The 17,173-nt window shown below is 42.2% G+C and overlaps 1 protein-coding gene across 1 annotated transcript in view; it reads left to right on the top strand.

The window, feature by feature from the left end:
* The window catches only part of adgrl2a (adhesion G protein-coupled receptor L2a), a 92,247-nt gene that overhangs the window by 14,416 nt on the left and 60,658 nt on the right, over positions 1 to 17,173 (top strand). Inside the window, exon 2 of the mRNA XM_076088071.1 lies at positions 6,922 to 7,106. Coding sequence (XP_075944186.1) covers positions 7,031 to 7,106 — 76 coding nt within the window. The 5' untranslated portion in view covers positions 6,922 to 7,030. The remainder of the gene's footprint in view (positions 1 to 6,921; positions 7,107 to 17,173) is intronic.

The raw sequence follows: 17,173 nt of genomic DNA, 5'->3' as shown, positions 1-17,173 counted from the left end.
TATGTGCATGTAATAACTGGATTGGGTTTCTGGACCGGAGAGTATACACTACATATTGCATGCGCTCTGTGTATTCCAAGGTGAACCGTCCTGTGTCAAGGACTTATTGGACTTGATTGGCAGGTACTATCACCATGAGATGCCTATATAATGGCAGGGCTCCCATTCCTGACCTTCCTATTTATCTAACTGTATTAATGTCAGCCTATTAATTCCTAAGCGGAGGAACATTTGGCAAAGACCCCGTTTAACGGCCCTGGCTGAATCATTCTTATCGCAACAGACCTGAAAGGAATAGTTTTGTGCTATCAGCAAGTGGAAATGACATTTTGAAATTTCATTTGAGATAATCCACTTCACTTCCCAGTCAAACATCAAAATTACAACAAAAAATGTATGGAACCTGTATTAAAACTTTGTTACCGTGGCAAATCATCTGGCTATAATCCATGTGGACAGACAGGTGTAGGTATCTTTCAGCGCTAATAGGATTTTTGTTGCATTGCTAAAGTGATTATGAGGCTATGGATTCAGGATCTACTCAGGCAGAGGGCAGTGTAGCACCCAGGGATAGAGAAACATATGTGAAACTCACAATAAACACACATTGTATATCGGCAATTTTAAATTGGGGAACACTCACTGGCAGACATGGTTTTTACTTAAAACTGCACCCGAAATAGATTTTTATTTTCCATCTCACGATTTAGTTTTTGACAATGCTTCCATTTTGGTCTCCATAAATATATTGATGAGTTGGAGTGGTCCAGCATTTGGCCCATGATTGCTGTATTTAGTAGCCATATGTCCTGACCAGTGGGGGGGGGGTACTCTAATCGATTAATTGAGTGGCTCATAAAAATGATCTGTGGTGCAAACACTAAGAGCAATGAGCATGACAAGCGGCACGCTTATGTCACACGCTCCGGCTCACTCGCATGCCACTCTATTTTCTGGGGAAGTGTGGCTTGCAAAAGAGCGAGGTTATAATTGATTGAATCCAAACGTTATGATCCACATATTCACAAACAATTGTTTTTATGTACTCTCAGGTGATGAAATGAGTTAGGTAATACCTGGAAATGATAAGTAACTGTGTTTCTGAAATACAGTCTTAACTACAAGGGATGTCCTTTCTAGTCAGACGTCTCTGGCCATAATATGTTTGAACTATTTGAGATATTGTTATTTGCTTAAGGTGTTCTTATACAGAGTATTACAACAGCATTAACAGAGCCCGTTCAAACAAAATGTCCTGTGAAGAAGACAACGAGTATTACCGGAAAAACACCATAAACCAACCCACACAATGCCGAGGAGGAACTGTAATGAATTAATCAATTATGTAACTAATGTTGAATAGCTTGGAAACACTTTGATTCGGCTGGCAAAATATTTCCTCAAATTTAGATTTTTTTTAAAGCATCTGAAAACGAATTGGCCGTCTTTGTAAAATCCTCAGACACATTAACAGCGCTTTTATCAGTGAACTATCGGTGACAGTCATGTTTGATAAGCTCTGAGCGTGCATGCAGCGGGTGCCTAGTTACAAAGATTCAAAGGTGCACCAACAAGCGCCTTCACCACTTGCGCTTGACACGCAAGCCGCGATGATGTCATTTTCTGGCAAACACACCTCACGCGTCTTCACTTCGGCAAGCATAAACCACGCTCTAAATCGGTCGCTTTGCTCTTAGTCGCCGAAGATTTTTTTAGTCGATGAGTCGTTGTTTTTTTTCATGGTGAATGACTTGACGTTTTAAGACACTAATCAGCACATCCTTGGTAAACACGAGATTTAAAGTGGTGCTTTGCGGAGATTCTTTGCGGAGAAACTTAAATCAACTAATGGATTTGTTGACAGAATCGTATGAGCGTAAGTTGACCTACAATGTCTTTGGTCGAGGACAGCCCTAAGAAAAACCCTCATGCTTTGCTTTGTTTTCCCCCTCTCCCAACCCCTCACACACACACACACACACACACACACACACACACACACACGCACACAAACACACCACTTGCCAAGCAGTCTTGTTGCACAGCATGTGTGTTTGACCTGGTATTTCTCTGGCTGAGCTCCTGCCAGGGTCAGGGCCTGCGTTTGGGGCACAAGCAGTCACACAGTGTTTTGTCGGGTGTCATTCAGCTCCTCTGGCCCTGTACTGCTCTCAATCATTCCCTCAGCAGAGGGGTCAGCCTCTGGTTCCTCACTGCCCCACATCTGACTCAGTGGGGCTCCAGACTCATCCGATCACCAGCCCAATCTCTCCCCTCTGGGGTGCAAATTTTCTGATTTATGCTTGCAAATTGTACATCTTCAGCAGTGTCAAAGCAGGAACACAATCTCTTTGGGGAATATATTTCCGCCACAGCTGAGGCTGAGTGTTCTGTGACGGAGCCCCTTGTCCCCAGGTATTTCAGTTTTTCCCCTCAAAGTGGGTAAGAGAAACGGAGATAAGAGAAGTCTTATAGTACGGATGAATTCATGTATGAGGATGCTGTTGGGAAAACCCAATAGAAACCAAATGTGTTCCCTCCATTCAACATGTGGTGGTCTGTTGGTCCTGATTTACATTTCAGTGAATCTCCGGCCCCATATTTCCCTTCCATTGCATCCTGTGATGTTCCGTGACAATTAACATCCCAACTCTTTCTTGAGGTTTGTTGAAAGCTCAGGGGCTAATTCAAGGGTCAAGCAAGACTTGCTAGCTGTCAATCTTTCATTGTAACCAGACCCCCCCCCCCCCCCTCCTCCTCCCCCTCCCCCACTCAGGTTCTTTATTCTTGGTCCCGTCCCCCCCCCCCCATTCTCCCAGACCTCGTTTTATAGAATGGCGCAACTCTTCTTCTATTCTCCTGCGGCCCTCTAACAGCTAGAGAGGGACAACCAGGAGCTTTGTCTAAGGAGCCCGGCATTCTTTGACATCTGCCTCTTGTTTTCAGACCCCCGCTGCATTCAAATTTCAAACTGTCCTTTTCAATCAGCCCCCCTCCCCTCCATTCTAATAACCCCCTTCCTTCCAGTTACTTTGCCTTTTATTTTATTTTTTTCTTAAGAAGGCCAACTTGGATCCTTCAATTCCCATTTTTCTCTCTCAATTGTTAACTATAAAGCATTCTGTTGTATTGGGAATATATGAGGCACACACATGTTTAAAGCCTCTGGGCCCACGCGTCTGTTGCTTCTCCATTTCTCAGAGTACTTAAACACGTGCCTGCAATGACTTCATATTTAGCTAAATCAGTGAAATGGTTGTGGACGTTTTAGCAATCTTTGCTTAACAATCACAGAAAACTGCCTTCTTTGTGTGTCCGGTGCAGTAGAAGCAGCAATGCTGATCATGATGCTCTTCTCATCTGTCCATCCATTGCCCCCCCCCCCCCCCAACCAAAAAAATAATAATAAATCCAAACCCCAGTACAACAACTTGTTCTTGCAGAAGCAAAAACCTGTTCTGAGATCACACCCAAGTCGAGGAGCAAACAGCCAGGGTATGATCGCCGTCAGTTTCTGTTTCAAGGCGGAGAGAGAAAAGAAACCCCCAGCTGTGAGGGAAGACCTCAGCATGTTTAATGAGAACGGCAGTCTCCCTTTAGTCTGTGCCTTTGGTGTCTCAGCATGTTAAACACTCACAGCATGATACAAAATATATTAAAGTATATGACTGTTATCATCGATTTACAGTACACCCATCCCCATGTACTAGGGATCTACATAGTGCATTTCCTTTCATGGCAGGGGCTCTCGACTGCCTTGGAGGCAAAGCTGTGTAACGGCATTTTGTCTTTGTCTCGGCATTCTGACACGGGAGGTCTGTTGAGCACGCCAGCACGCTTTTTACACAAAGCAAAGATGACAGGGAAGCAAGAATAATCATATTGATTCAATGCTGTTATCTCAGGCTGCGACTTATTATAGTTTGTTTACATATGTAAACACAAACAGCGGCTAGCCACCAAGGAGACATAACATTTACTGAAATGCACACTTTTAACCTGTTCCAGATGTGATGCTCAGGTATATGGTATTTCATTTCATTTCAAAACTGAGGAGCAAAGTACTGCCTTGTGTTAATAGATTTGGGGTTGAGGAGGCAATGTGATTGGACAGAAGATTTTTTTTAGTGTTAAATCGAGTTTTAGGTATACGACACTTAATCCTCTGAATTGGGTTTGTCACATAGCATTGTGTCAAGGTCGTAAGCCAAGTAGGCATAGCATCAGTCTTTGAATCTGCACTCGGCAGGTATGTATCCCATAGTGTCTGTGTTTTCATTCACTGCATGCACCACAGAGGTCACAGAGTGAAACAGATGCAAAAGGGAACCATATTTCATGAAAGAGCGACAAGGGATGGTGGGGAAATAAAACCAATATTTCCGAGCGACAGCTAAATTAATTTAATGCAACAAATAACACCTCAAGTGGTTGTGCCTTTGGGAATCTGCTTTGTAAAATGTTAAAAACAATCACCACCAAAGATGTCTCTCCATTTTCCTACTATATTACTATTTCCTGTTGCACTGTACATAAAGTTAGATAACAAACAACTCGTGTAAACTTATTATTATTACCGGGGTTATTGTGCACCACAAAATCATTTAATATTATATAATATAAATCATATTATCACTCGCATGTAAATGTGTGTGTGATCCTAGTATTGTCTGTCTAAGTGGACAACACAGTCAGACTTTTTTGGCGCGGATGAAGCTCCTTAAGCCTCCAGTATATGCTCACTAAATACAGCTTTATTGCGGACACAATCTGCTTAAGGCCTATTTATACATGTATGGACCTTGAGTGGAGACTGATTAGTTGTAGCCACTTGCCTGACAAACTTAATTGGTGCCACATGCACTGATCAGGGTTAGGGTTTTGTTGAAATCCAATAGAACCCAATATGCTTGGTCTCCCTGGTTATCTTTCATTTGTCGAGTCTCATGACTGCGTATTATTCCATAGAAGCTAAATACACCGCGGCTGCATGTACTCTGCTCTTGTTAACCTCTTTTAAATGGCTCTAGAATTAGAGGTCTCAGGTGAGACGTAATGTCATACTAGATGTGCTGATTATGGCAGGCTTAATTACAACTTTGTTGGCTAATGTCTGCGCTCTGCATGTTTTCTCGGCGATGAATTATTACGCTGTCTGAGAACTCAGACAAAACAGATCAAAGAATCTTCAGGCCGTGGATATTCTCCAGAGTGGAGGAGGCAGCCGAAGCTGATTTGTGCTGCTCTGACTGTACATGACAAACAGAATTTCTCACCGTCTTTTCAGTTGAGTTCCCTCGTTGGCTGCTAGTATGATGGATAACACACACTGTCCCTTGAATCTCAACAAACAATTGCAGGCTGTATACACACAAGAAAATGGCATGTTGTTTTTGAATGTGCTAAAAAAGAAAGAAAGAAAAAAACAGTTTCTAATGGGGTCCTATGTGTCTTGTTGCCAGAGTGATGCCATATCCCATGGTGAATGTGCTAAGGGTTCATGGGAGTGAGAGGAGTGAGCTTAGCCCGGCAGTGTAAACACACAGACAAAAGGGAGCCGTTAGTAGTGTGAAACGCATGCCTGGGCGCGCAGGTAGGCATTAGGTTTCGCCCTACACAGCTCCAGCACTGTATCCGTGACAGGGAGGAGGCCATTTGCTTTTGTAGGGAAAGAGAGCAAAAACAAACATTCAAACAAACTAGCACGAGAGGGACAGGTATGGATGAGCTGGGGAGAGAGGAATTCTGGTTTGTGGAGATGTAAGGGAGAGGGAGGGGGGTGGGGGTGTTGGGGAAGGAGAGATGAGGTGGTTTGTGGTCAGTCAAAACAGAGAGAAATGACCATTTGCTCGGGAGTGTTTCTTTACTTGTTTGTTTGGCTTGGGCGCGGGGGTGGAAAGAGTCACAAAACATAAGTCAAATACAAGTACTGTTACATTTGAACCTCTGCTGAAGTGAAAGGGAACTGCAAATAGTAGGAAATTCTACTTAAAAAGCACTATAATGCAACTAATTATAAAAAGGGGATGTTTAAATAGCCATGTAGACATTCTAAAAATAACAGTGTTTGACCACAGACGTACTGCACATCCACTGCTATTATAAAATAGTTTTTCCATGTATTACTCAGACTAGGACCAAGCTAATGCAAACCAATAGGACTGTAGCAGGATGAAAAGCTTTTTGGCTAATGTTCACCAAGCAATTACCATGGCTATTTTTAGCGTTTAATGTTACTGTTAGTTAATTTAACATTTCCTTTGTTATGATTCCGCGTCAATTTACAGTTGGTCAGTTCCTGATGCAACTCTTCTGGAGAGTCGACAGAATTTTTACTGCAAGGGCTGATTTGAAATTTCTATCTGCGGAAAAGCTTTTGTTTGTTCCACAATCCAGTGCATTGTTGTAATGAGAAGTCTCAGCACACGGTCAACACTTTAAAAACCTTACTGATATCTTAACTTGTGTTGTGGGAAAGAATTGAGAGATTTAGAAATGCTCAAAAAGGTATAAATGTGTACTTTGTAAAAGGTAGAGCATAAAGTATAATTTGACACAACCCTGACAAGGTTAGCATCACAAGAAGATGGATTGGGGCGGGTCTTATTTGTTAGATGACTACGCTGGTCCCACCCCTCCCTGCCTGTGAAATGGTTAGCATTCAGCACCCATTAAGGGATTTCCCTTCTCAGGATTATTGACCTTCCAGGCTTATTTTAGTGGCTTTCCGTGGGTTAGTAGCATTTCACAGCTTACGGTTTGACACATTTCTGCAGCGGAATGTAAATGCGGCATCAAGTGCCTTGTGGCAAGAGTGTGTGACAGGGCGAATTCCTCTGTGAAATCACACAGGGGCACAGCTCACCACGTGGAATAAATTTCATCCTTGAACTGAACAACTCTTCTTCGTCTGCTCCACAGGTGAGAGGATCAATGATGAGCATCTCTGAGACCAGTTGGCTTGGACTTTTTTAATCAGAAGCTTTTTAGTCACACACAAACCTGCCACAAACCATCAACGCCGGGCGCCATGGCATGCTCCCTGCTGAGACTACAAACCTTCTGCTGGTTTCTCATCACACTAGCCCAAGTGCACTCCACAGAGGGTAAGTACATATGAAACTGTTGTTTTTTTGTGTTCTCTGAAAACCTCCTGATATGTTCTCGTGCCAGTGTTCTCATAGCGTATTTACAATGAGTTTTGTTTCAGACTCAAAGACAGCTACTGCCCTAAACTATTCTTTGCTATTGTTTTAATGAGGAATATAGCATGAGCAGTGAAATTGTGACTCAAGCCAAAGCAATGCTCCTCTGAGTGCAGGCGGTGCTTGCGTAAGTAATGCTGCTCTGAGGACAGTGGGCACAGGCGGATGGGGGATAATCTTGAGTGGTTTCATTAGTTGGTAAATTGTGATTTGTCTGAGATTTTCTGCTTGAAAGCGTCAGTTGTTCCCAGTGGCATCGGAGCTGGATCCATTTGTAGACGCCTCGCTAAGATGTTTCGTCTCATGGCAGACGCACACAGATTTCACACCTCGAAATATATAAAGCTTGAATGTATTTTAATCACAGTGCATTTCGCTTTGATTAAATCACTCTCAGCTGTCTTGTAATTACAAGATGTATGCATTCAAACCACATCTCATCAACTGTATCCTGTACATGTTAGTGTTTTGAATAGAGGTGCATTACTTTAGGTGTTTGAAGATTAGATTTAGAATCAACTGGCATCTTTGCAGTGCAATGTATCAAAAGCGTCACTGCAGATTGGGTTTGTTGGTGCCAACTGTTGAAGCTCCAGCCAACTGTTCACTATACCTGCTTTGCTCATTTCTAAAAACATGCAGTAATGTAAGATTATTTATTCAAGTTTGGAAGGTGTTGATTCAGCAAGATGCCTAATACACTATAATGAGTCACACCATATGCGTTTCCTATGTATCATCTGGCTTAGATTTGATCTTTTATAAATTAAGTGCTGGTCTCTATAGGCTTCAGTGGATTAAGAAAATCACATAAAAGTGGTTGTACATATGTATTCCATATCCTGTATGTCGGAGCTTTGACGTACCATTTCAGAAACCTCATGCGAAGATAACCATTTGCAATTTCAAGGCCTAGGTATGTAGAAATAAACATATTTAAGGGGCAGGAGAAAAAAAAGTCACCACTGGAGTTTCTGTCTCCGGTTTCTGCTTTCACCAGGCCCTTCATAGAATTCACTTGGTAGTGTTTGAAAGATGGGAGGGCAGTGAGGGATCTTGGCGTTACACCGCTAACTCCTAATGCTCGGTCAGGGTGCATCTGCCAAATGGTAAGCGATAAGGTTAATCTTGGTACTAGGTCCTTTTCTCTATTTCGTTGTCCACTGCGGATAGTACCCCCTCAGTGTGGGTGGGATCCATAGCTAATCGAAATAGTGTGACAATGTGTGAAACTGCTGTAATATCATCTTCAACCTGACACTCGCTGAATCCGTTCAGTGTACAACATCATTTTGCTGGCTGCCGTTAAAATCTGGGTTGAGTGTTAAATTTGCGACCGTTAATTGACCGTAGCTTGGTTTGTGAAGGATGTCCTGTGCCGAGCTAGTGACGACTCGCTCTGACTAATCTGTGGTCCGCAGTGTTTTAACTCCACATTCTAGTATTGACTCAGCTCGCTTCAGACCTTGACCGAGGTGGTACTAAAAAAAGTACCAGGTAGTATCGACAATGTTTGCGAAATGAAAACCAAAAGAAGAACAGGTTCCAAGCATTTCAAGTCATGTGGCATTTGTACATTTTATGAGACTCCTTGTTGGCAGGTGACATGTGATTAAGAGGTGACACTCCCCAGGCAAACAGAGGGAGTGAGCAGTGACTGTAGATTATATTCAACTTCATTTTCATTGCACAGTAATACAGGTTTAGGTAGTGCATGAGGAAAGTCGTAGTCCAAATGAGAAGGAAAGAAGGAGTTAAACTGACAAAGGAATAAACCCATTTATTGAGATTTGTCATTCACCTTTCTTCCACTTGTTGGTTCCCGTCGGCCCTTTCCTCCCTCCCATTCCCCTGGCCAACCACAGAGATCAGTCCAGAAACAGTTCATTACAAACAATATCCCCAAGTAAACATGCTTCATTAAACTGCGTCTACCCCTAATATCTTTTTAATGCATTTTTATAATTGAATTAAATGGGTTTGTGGAAGGCTGTAAATAGTCTTAAGTTTGGTTTTGTTTCCCCCTTGTTTGTAGTATTTGAAGGAAGAGATACTCACAGCCAAGATAGAAACTGTAACTGTGGGGGTTTGTGTTCCTCTCTGTTCTCCCTCTATACAATACATGCCCTGTTCTTCACTTACTACTGCATCGGTTCGACATCTCCACACGACTGTGATCTGGATTTGCACAGCTGACTTACTGTCATCTCAAGCCTTTCATCTCCCATTTTCAATATTTTATTCACGTCTGAAAACAAATCGCTTGTATGCATCCACAACCCCTGCAGCCTAGCAAGTGACATTAGCTCCTAAAATTGATTTGGCGTACCATTTTAATTATGCTATATATATATATACATAAACCATACATATGGCATAGTGTTATACATATCAAAGGAACCCGGGGGGGGGGACCTCGAGCTTTTGAACCGAAAGATATGGTATAGAATTAACCATGCTTTACTCGAGATATCATTTTTTTTTTTTTTTTCGTCCCTCTTATGAGCCGCTTCTCTTTATAGCTATTTATTTACAGTCATGTTACAACTGCTAAAACAATATTCATTATTTTTTAGAACTACTAACACTTTCATCATTATCTGTTATAATGCAGGTAGTTTTACACACTGTGATTGTTCTCGTAACATACATTTGAGCCGGCGCTCTTGCAGTATGTCTGTAATCCTAGAAAAACCCAGGAGTGACATAGGTACTGTAATCAATATTACAGTACATTCTACAATTTGCCGTCAAAGTAATTTAAGAGGCACCAATTTTACTCATCACACGGAGCCCTACTCAGCCTGTTAAACCAGTTGCATCATGCGTTCTATTGCTCTGGAGGGAGATTTTCAAAGTCTGATAATGCCATCATGGAGCTCATTTCTTTTAAGAAAGTTAAGTCTGCATCACAAACTGGGGGTGTGGAATTTGAGTGACATGGGTATTTAACAGGCAGGGAGGGTCGAACAATATATATTAATGAGTTGGATTAGGGATTAGGATTGTAACCAGTTTCTATTGTAGTTTAGGGACTAAATGACAGGATGCATCGGCCTTTGCTGCATCAATTTTAACCTTTTTTTAAAATCTCGCAGGTTCTCAAATGTATGGTTGTGAAATACTAAATTGCTGGATTGCCCCTTTAAATCTCACTACACAACATTGCTTTATTGAGTCATTTTCAACCCAGATGAGCACTTTATGGTAGATGAGAGATAGGTGAGGAGGTACAAGACATCTCTGTCGATCACTTTAATCAGACTGCTTTACTCTGACCTGCTTTGATATTGTTTTGCATCAACACGACTTTGCCCTCAGGCATTCAGAGTGATCTTCTTTGAAGCTGCAGGTTTATTTCCTTTTGTCCTGCCGGTGTCCTCTGCGGATGTCACCATAGCAACCCAACAAAAATGAGATGAAGGTGTAATTTATGAAGTAATAATGTTTTTTTTTTTTTTGCAAAATGTAAAAAACCAAAGGTGATTTTGCCCACCAAACACATGGTTAAATTGGCTCACATGTCTTCCGAAATAATTTAGTCAAGTCTGGTGGGGTTGAAGGGATTTGTCTGTATCAGCAACAGAATAACAATTCACACCTAGCTCAGGCACACGCTCTCTTCAAAGGCTTTCCAGAAGATTGTTAGAATTACAGTGAGACAGAATTAGAGAGCAGAGCAAGGATTCTGTGTCAAGAGCTGGGAGGGCAATTTTTGCAACAAGCTCGACCGAGTGCCAAGAATATACCAGCAGAAAATGTGTCTGTTGTTACATTGGTGTTGTTCTACCTATACTTGTGATCGACTTTACGGTTTTGAAATGATCAGTGATCAAAATAATGTGACGAGCGTCTTTATCATATGGCGGTGCGGGTGTTACAGTGTGCTTTACAATAAGTAAACAACCACGCTCTATAGAGGTACAACGGTAATTGTTTTCTCCCATTACATGTTGTCATTCTGTGACTAGGGGGCCTGTGAGTTTAAGGGTACATACAGAGTTGGCCATGATATAAAAGCTGCGTTTCAGTGGCAGAACTTGTTTCAACAAGTCTGGCACAGAGAATTTCTGTTCCCTCCGTAGACCCTGAAACCACACTATTGTATCGCCTCAAAGCTTGAAATGTTTGAAGTACTTGAGGTTTCTCAAGGGCAACAGGGAAGGGCACCTTTAAAAGTCGTCTTTTTGTACCATGTGAAAGGAAAAGAGAAGAGACTTAAAGCCTTCATCTCAAAGTGAATGGAGTGAAATAGACAATCAAGGTGTTCTGAAATGTAATTACTGGAAGTAAAAGCCCAGGGCTTATTGTGAGACCGAACCTACGAGAACAAGATCCAGCACCTCCCAGTGCCGTGCCACCACCTATTTGCTCTTACTAGCCTTTTCCTGTAACCATGAAAGCATATTTATAGAAAGTCCTGAAAATGGACATTCCTTCATTTTTGTTACGCCCTGAGAACCTCCCGCACTCATTCCATACTTAATTGTGTTCGGGCAGGCTGATAGCCGTCATGGTATGCAGATTAGTATCTAGCAGGTAACTCTAACTATTGTTCAAAAGAACTATTGTTCAAAACCCACTAGGTGCCTCCTCTTTCTCAGCAGCTTTGTTGTGCATGTTATCTTGAGAGAAGAGACAAATTCAAAATGCTATCTGTCAAGTGTCAATGTGTAGAACCGTGGGCTGTAGGCTTGTTCTTTGAAGGACTCATTTGTGCCAGAGTTGTGTCCGTGGAAAAGAATAGTACCCCGCTGCGGCGCCACACTCCTGTTCCCTGACCACTTCATTTGGTATTAAAGGTACTTTGAAAAGGCTGGCCCATAGCTAATTTGTTAAAAGAAGCAAATAATTTCTTTGGTAATTACTATATGAAACGCTTATTTGCCTGTTAAGATTCTATTGGAGACGGCACTAAAACAGTTAAGGCTAAAGGGGAATCTTTCTTTTGTCTCATGTGTCTTTAGTCAACAACTTCTGTCGGTTTTGTTTTCCTACCTCCCGCTTGATGTCATCCTGTATGTTTGTGGCAGACTGTGGAATCTGGCTTCCCGTGGAGCCAGGCAGGCGTGGGGCCTGTGTACGAAGGCCCACCGTGCTGTCATGTCTCTTTCATCGCCAGCCAGGCTTGGCCAATAAGGAGATAAGGAGACAATGACTGGGAGAGCAAGCAGTGGCAAGGTGTAACCACAACCCCCGGGTCTCCTCCCTGCCGAGCACTTCAAATCCTCATTAGGATTTCCAGCAAAGGAAGGAGGGCTTTTCTGGATTAGGGCTTTGTCACTGGTGGCTCCATGTTGGTGTTGTCATGCAAGAGCATTGCAGAGCTCTTGACATTATACCTCCCCCCCCCCCCCCCCCCCCCTTCACCTGGCACCGAGGCAGTTAAAAGATGTTCCACTAACCCAGAATGTATGGAGCTCATAATTACTAACTCATTGCCCTTGCCAATGGTTTTTTAACTCCATCCCAGTGACCTATTCTATGCATCTGTCGGTTAGGGCTGCTGCATCAGCATTCTTCGTAATGGTTATTTATGCAGAGATAACCTTGGGAAGCATCATTAGTTTGTTGTGGGCTGTCGCCGTCCATAACTCTTGGTGGGATCTCGGCCGTGACACGGTTGCAGCAGTTCAGACGGGAGACACGGTGCCTTGTTTCAACTCCGAGTGCCACTCTACATGTGTTACTTATAGCACGGACACTGTAAGTGGTATTTTATGAGGCTATTTACCCCCTTACTTCTCACTTATTTCAAGGTTCCTGAGCTGTATGTGTTTTTCTTTTGCAAGGATGTGGCCATTTGTTTAATTAAGTCATGAGTCTTGCAGACTTCTCTCACAAAACAACAGCACTGTGTTGCTCGACATGGTGCTCAACCTCTAACATGGTTCCTAATTGGGTTTCAGACTTGTCTAGGAGAGTGGTTCAGCGTGACAGAGCCTCAGACTTAGTGTGAAACCTACCTTCTCTCATCGTTCTCGGTGGTGATCTTTGTGGATAATGGGCATTCACACGGGTCTCACAAGGCCCTCGCTGGGTGGGATCTCAGGCACCCTAGATTAGTCATCTACCCACATGTCCCTATCTGCCTTGTGCTCTACCGTCATGCTTTGTCTCAATTTGTTCTTGCTCAGGTAGAAACATGTGGGCCCCTAACAAGTATATCCCAAACAATCTACAAAATATGTACTGATAACCCATCGAGTCTCCTCTCTGAATCCCAAATACAGAAAAAACAAATATGACTTATCAATCTCCAGTGCAGTGGTCTATAACCAAAGACCTATTATTCATGGAACGTTTATTGTGTTGTGCTTTTGTTGGTTGTCTCTGATCGGGCCGTGGCAGATGTGACTAGCAGTATGTGGGCATTTCTGTATAAGCAGGCTTCAATTTGTCAGAGATATGCCTCCAGTTTTAAAGTTTTTGTTTGCTCCTGTGTTCTTTATTTGCTACCTGTTGTGGCAGAATGAAAAAAATCGTCTTTAACTTGTAGTGCAAAAGGCATGTGTATTGAGAAAATACCCGTAAACACAGTGTTGCTCCCCAGCAAAAACGTTCTTTACACTATAAAGTGAAAGGCATCAGTCTGGTGCACTTTGAGAGCAAATTAGGAGGCTAGGTCTATGAAGAACTTTTTGCTCTTGTAAACAAATCTGTGCTCTTGTTCTTGAAGTGGTAGAATCTAACTAAGTGCATTTTGGCTGTTCAAGTACTGTACTTAAGTACAATTTTGCGGAGTTTGCATGTTCTCCCGTGGCAGTGTGGGTTCTCTCTCTCCCACAGTCTAAAGACATGCAGCTTATGTTAATCGGCAACTCTAAATTGCCTGTAGGTGTGAACATGAGCGTGAATAGTTGTCTGTCTTCATTATTTATTATTCATTAGTTATATAAAATATAAATCAACTAATAAACTGTGAGCTAGTATCAGTAAATAAATAAATAAATATGCAAAGTAGTTAAAAATTGCTCCACCTTTACCAGCTCCAACATTAAAGTGATGAACACATTAATAATTATATATAGTACAATGTTACAGGCCCATCATTTGAAAGGGCCATTCTGCATGATGAGTATACTTTTACTTTTGGTACTTTAACACTTTTTGTACTTTTTCAATGCAGGATTTTTACTTTATCATCGTCACATAATTAACACATTGGTTGTATAAATATGGAAAGAAGTCACACTTACGAAGCATTGTAACGAGAGGGGGACAGTGTTTCAAGACAGGTCGGGTGGGTTGCCGACACCGAGCACTTAGCTCAAAGCCTCGGGAAGAGGCGAAGTCCTGGGGTGCTGTAAGCTGACCTTCACTTTCCGAGCCGAACTCGAGCCGTTCACTGCGCACCGCTTTGGAGGAAATGCGCCCAGATAGAGCCAGCCAGCCAGCCCACTCGTTGAGAAGTGTTAAAAAATTATAGGTTCATTACGAAACATGGTGCGGAACAAAATAGACGTTGGTGGGCCGCCACAGTCTAGGTCATTAATGGGAAGCACTACAACAGGCTATTAGGTTCTGTAATGTCTTTATGTTGGAAGAGCCTGTGTACTGGACATCAAGGACTGCAGACAGACCACACGCAAGGACTGCTCATGACGTCTGGAAGAGTATTTTTGATTATCCACTGTAGATGGTATTTCAAACAGGAACCAGCAAGTACACCTCGCGCCAGACAAATGAGCCAGCTCAGCTGGTCAAAGGGCAAATGCGGCTTGGTTTCCTGTTTGCTGCTGTAATACCGTGGAATTTTAAGGTGATTAGACTGCAGCCTTCAGGTCACATGGAGTGCAGCCTTGCAATATTAACTAGTTGCCTACATAGGCCTGAGCCTTTTTTGTAGATTAGAGACAGATGCCAACAATTTACTGTTACTGTGCATGCGGTTTCATACTGTGAATTACATCTTTTTAACAATGTAAGCAATTTAGTCCCTCGGCACCATCTGATTTCAGCAACAAGAGCAGCCGAGGCATAAGTTTATTGAAGTGGTCTTTTGTGAACTGCTATTTATGAACCCATTGACTGATGCCTGTCAGTTTTCCATTCCACATCAGCTGAAATACTCAATGTAAACAACAACAATCGACAAGTGTTCAGGGGGTATGTAATCATGTTTTCATTGTGAGGTTGCTGTTGAAAGGCCTGTTCACTGAAGCACGGGAAAGAGTGGTTATGGTTTGGATGCCATGCTATGAAAACTGATTGTAGAACTGGTAATGACAGATTCTGTTAAGGGAACATAATATTGTCAAAGGCTTAAGATTTCACAGATTTTACAGTTGATGCTTGAAGGTCAGATTGAAGATATCCCTGCTTGCCCTTTGTGGAATCCTCTTTGTCCTCTTGCTTTCAGTCCTGATTTAGAGCAGCTATAAATCCTGAAGAGGCTCCTGTAAATGAGGGGTGGTGAAACTACGCCCATAAATATAAAGGATTTAGAACCAGGGCCTTTTGAAGGAACTCTGAGTGCCCATTTATGAAGCTTGTTAACTTTTACTGATACATTCAGTATTTTCTCCTTTTGTTCAAACTTCTTATAGGCTTTTCTTTGCAGTGAAGATTGTCCAAAACCTGCTTGACCAAAGCCAGGCTGCTATAATATGCTGTGAGACAATAATACAATTGTTTTAGCTCATTGCCCCATATTTGTAAGTCATCATTTGTACCAAAGAAGTCATGAAGTGCGGGTTTACTTGCTATCAAACATACCACACCAGGTCGGGCCATTTGTGCTCTGGTAGATCGCTACGACTTGTCCGTGTGTGACTCGGCTTTTGACCTCCTGAGTCATTATGACCCCTGAGTGCGTCCGTATGTCAAGGGTGTGGACCTCTGCTCTTAAGCCCCCCTCTCAAGTAAATAATTGGCTGAAGAAAATAGATAATAGTCAAAGATGGATTTCAACTGCTGAGACTTTACAAATCAATATCAAATGATAAGTAATTTTGAATCAAACCCTCTTAGTATATTAAGTCGTCTTATAATACTGACTCAGCACAACTGGACCATTGCCTCTTGCTTAATAGTTGCTCTTGTACACTAATTTCCATCACACACACACACACACACACACCACAAGTCCCCAAATTATTTTTAAATAGCCAACGACCAATAATTAAGGCCAATAAGCACGAGAGATTTCTGATAAATCCTTAAATGAGAACTTCAAAGTGCTCCTGCTGTGACATGTGAGGGCTGAAAACAGATGGAGGAGTGAAGCAGGCTTAGTCTGTGGAATTGATTCAAATGGGGTTAAACCAAATTTTTCATAAAAAATGTTGGGGGGAACCTTCTTTTGAATGTTATAACAATCGGTTCACTGAAGGGAAAAAAAGCATATGAGACGGAAGGTCATCAAGATAATATTCAGTCTCTGGATTATAATGAATGGCAGCCAATAAATCCTTGATGAATTGAAACAAGAGTAAAATTCAATTTTCGCTTGGCCAGCTTTCTCTCCAAGTATTATGAGATAGAATCCTTGAACCGCAGGAAATCGAAGGATAATAGTCCCTTGAGCAAAGAAAATAAAGAATTCTTTCGTCAAAAAAAAGATTAAGTAAACACTATTTTTTGCTTTGTGTGGCATTTGTCAGAGAAATACTCAATAGGTGTGCAGCATATGTGCATGACCTTGAGTGAGTCCAGTGAGGAGACAAAAGCTAAGGAGGCTATGTATCTGAGTAAAGTAGTGTTGTGTCACATAACAATCCACCTAACCTGGAAGGTAGCAAGACTGCAGTCTCGTCTGAATAAGAGCTGCATAAAGAATTCAGTTGGAGCAGCAGTCGTGTCATCAGGGCATGACTACCCAGTTGGTCAGGGAATTTAAATGCCAGGTGGGGGTCAGTTGAAGCACTTGCTGAATAATGTGGTACAAATGCATATACATGAGTCTCGGGAAGAGGAGCCACTGCTGTCGTCTGCTTGAGGAAGTACACTTTGGGAATGCAAACCAA

This window comes from Anarhichas minor, unplaced genomic scaffold (genome assembly GCF_050575085.1).
Source record: "Anarhichas minor isolate MPS153535 unplaced genomic scaffold, ASM5057508v1 ptg000010l, whole genome shotgun sequence".
NCBI lineage: Eukaryota > Metazoa > Chordata > Actinopteri > Perciformes > Anarhichadidae > Anarhichas > Anarhichas minor.
The sequence above is the reverse complement of the archived record's forward strand: the minus strand, read 5'-3'. Positions and strand labels throughout refer to the sequence as shown.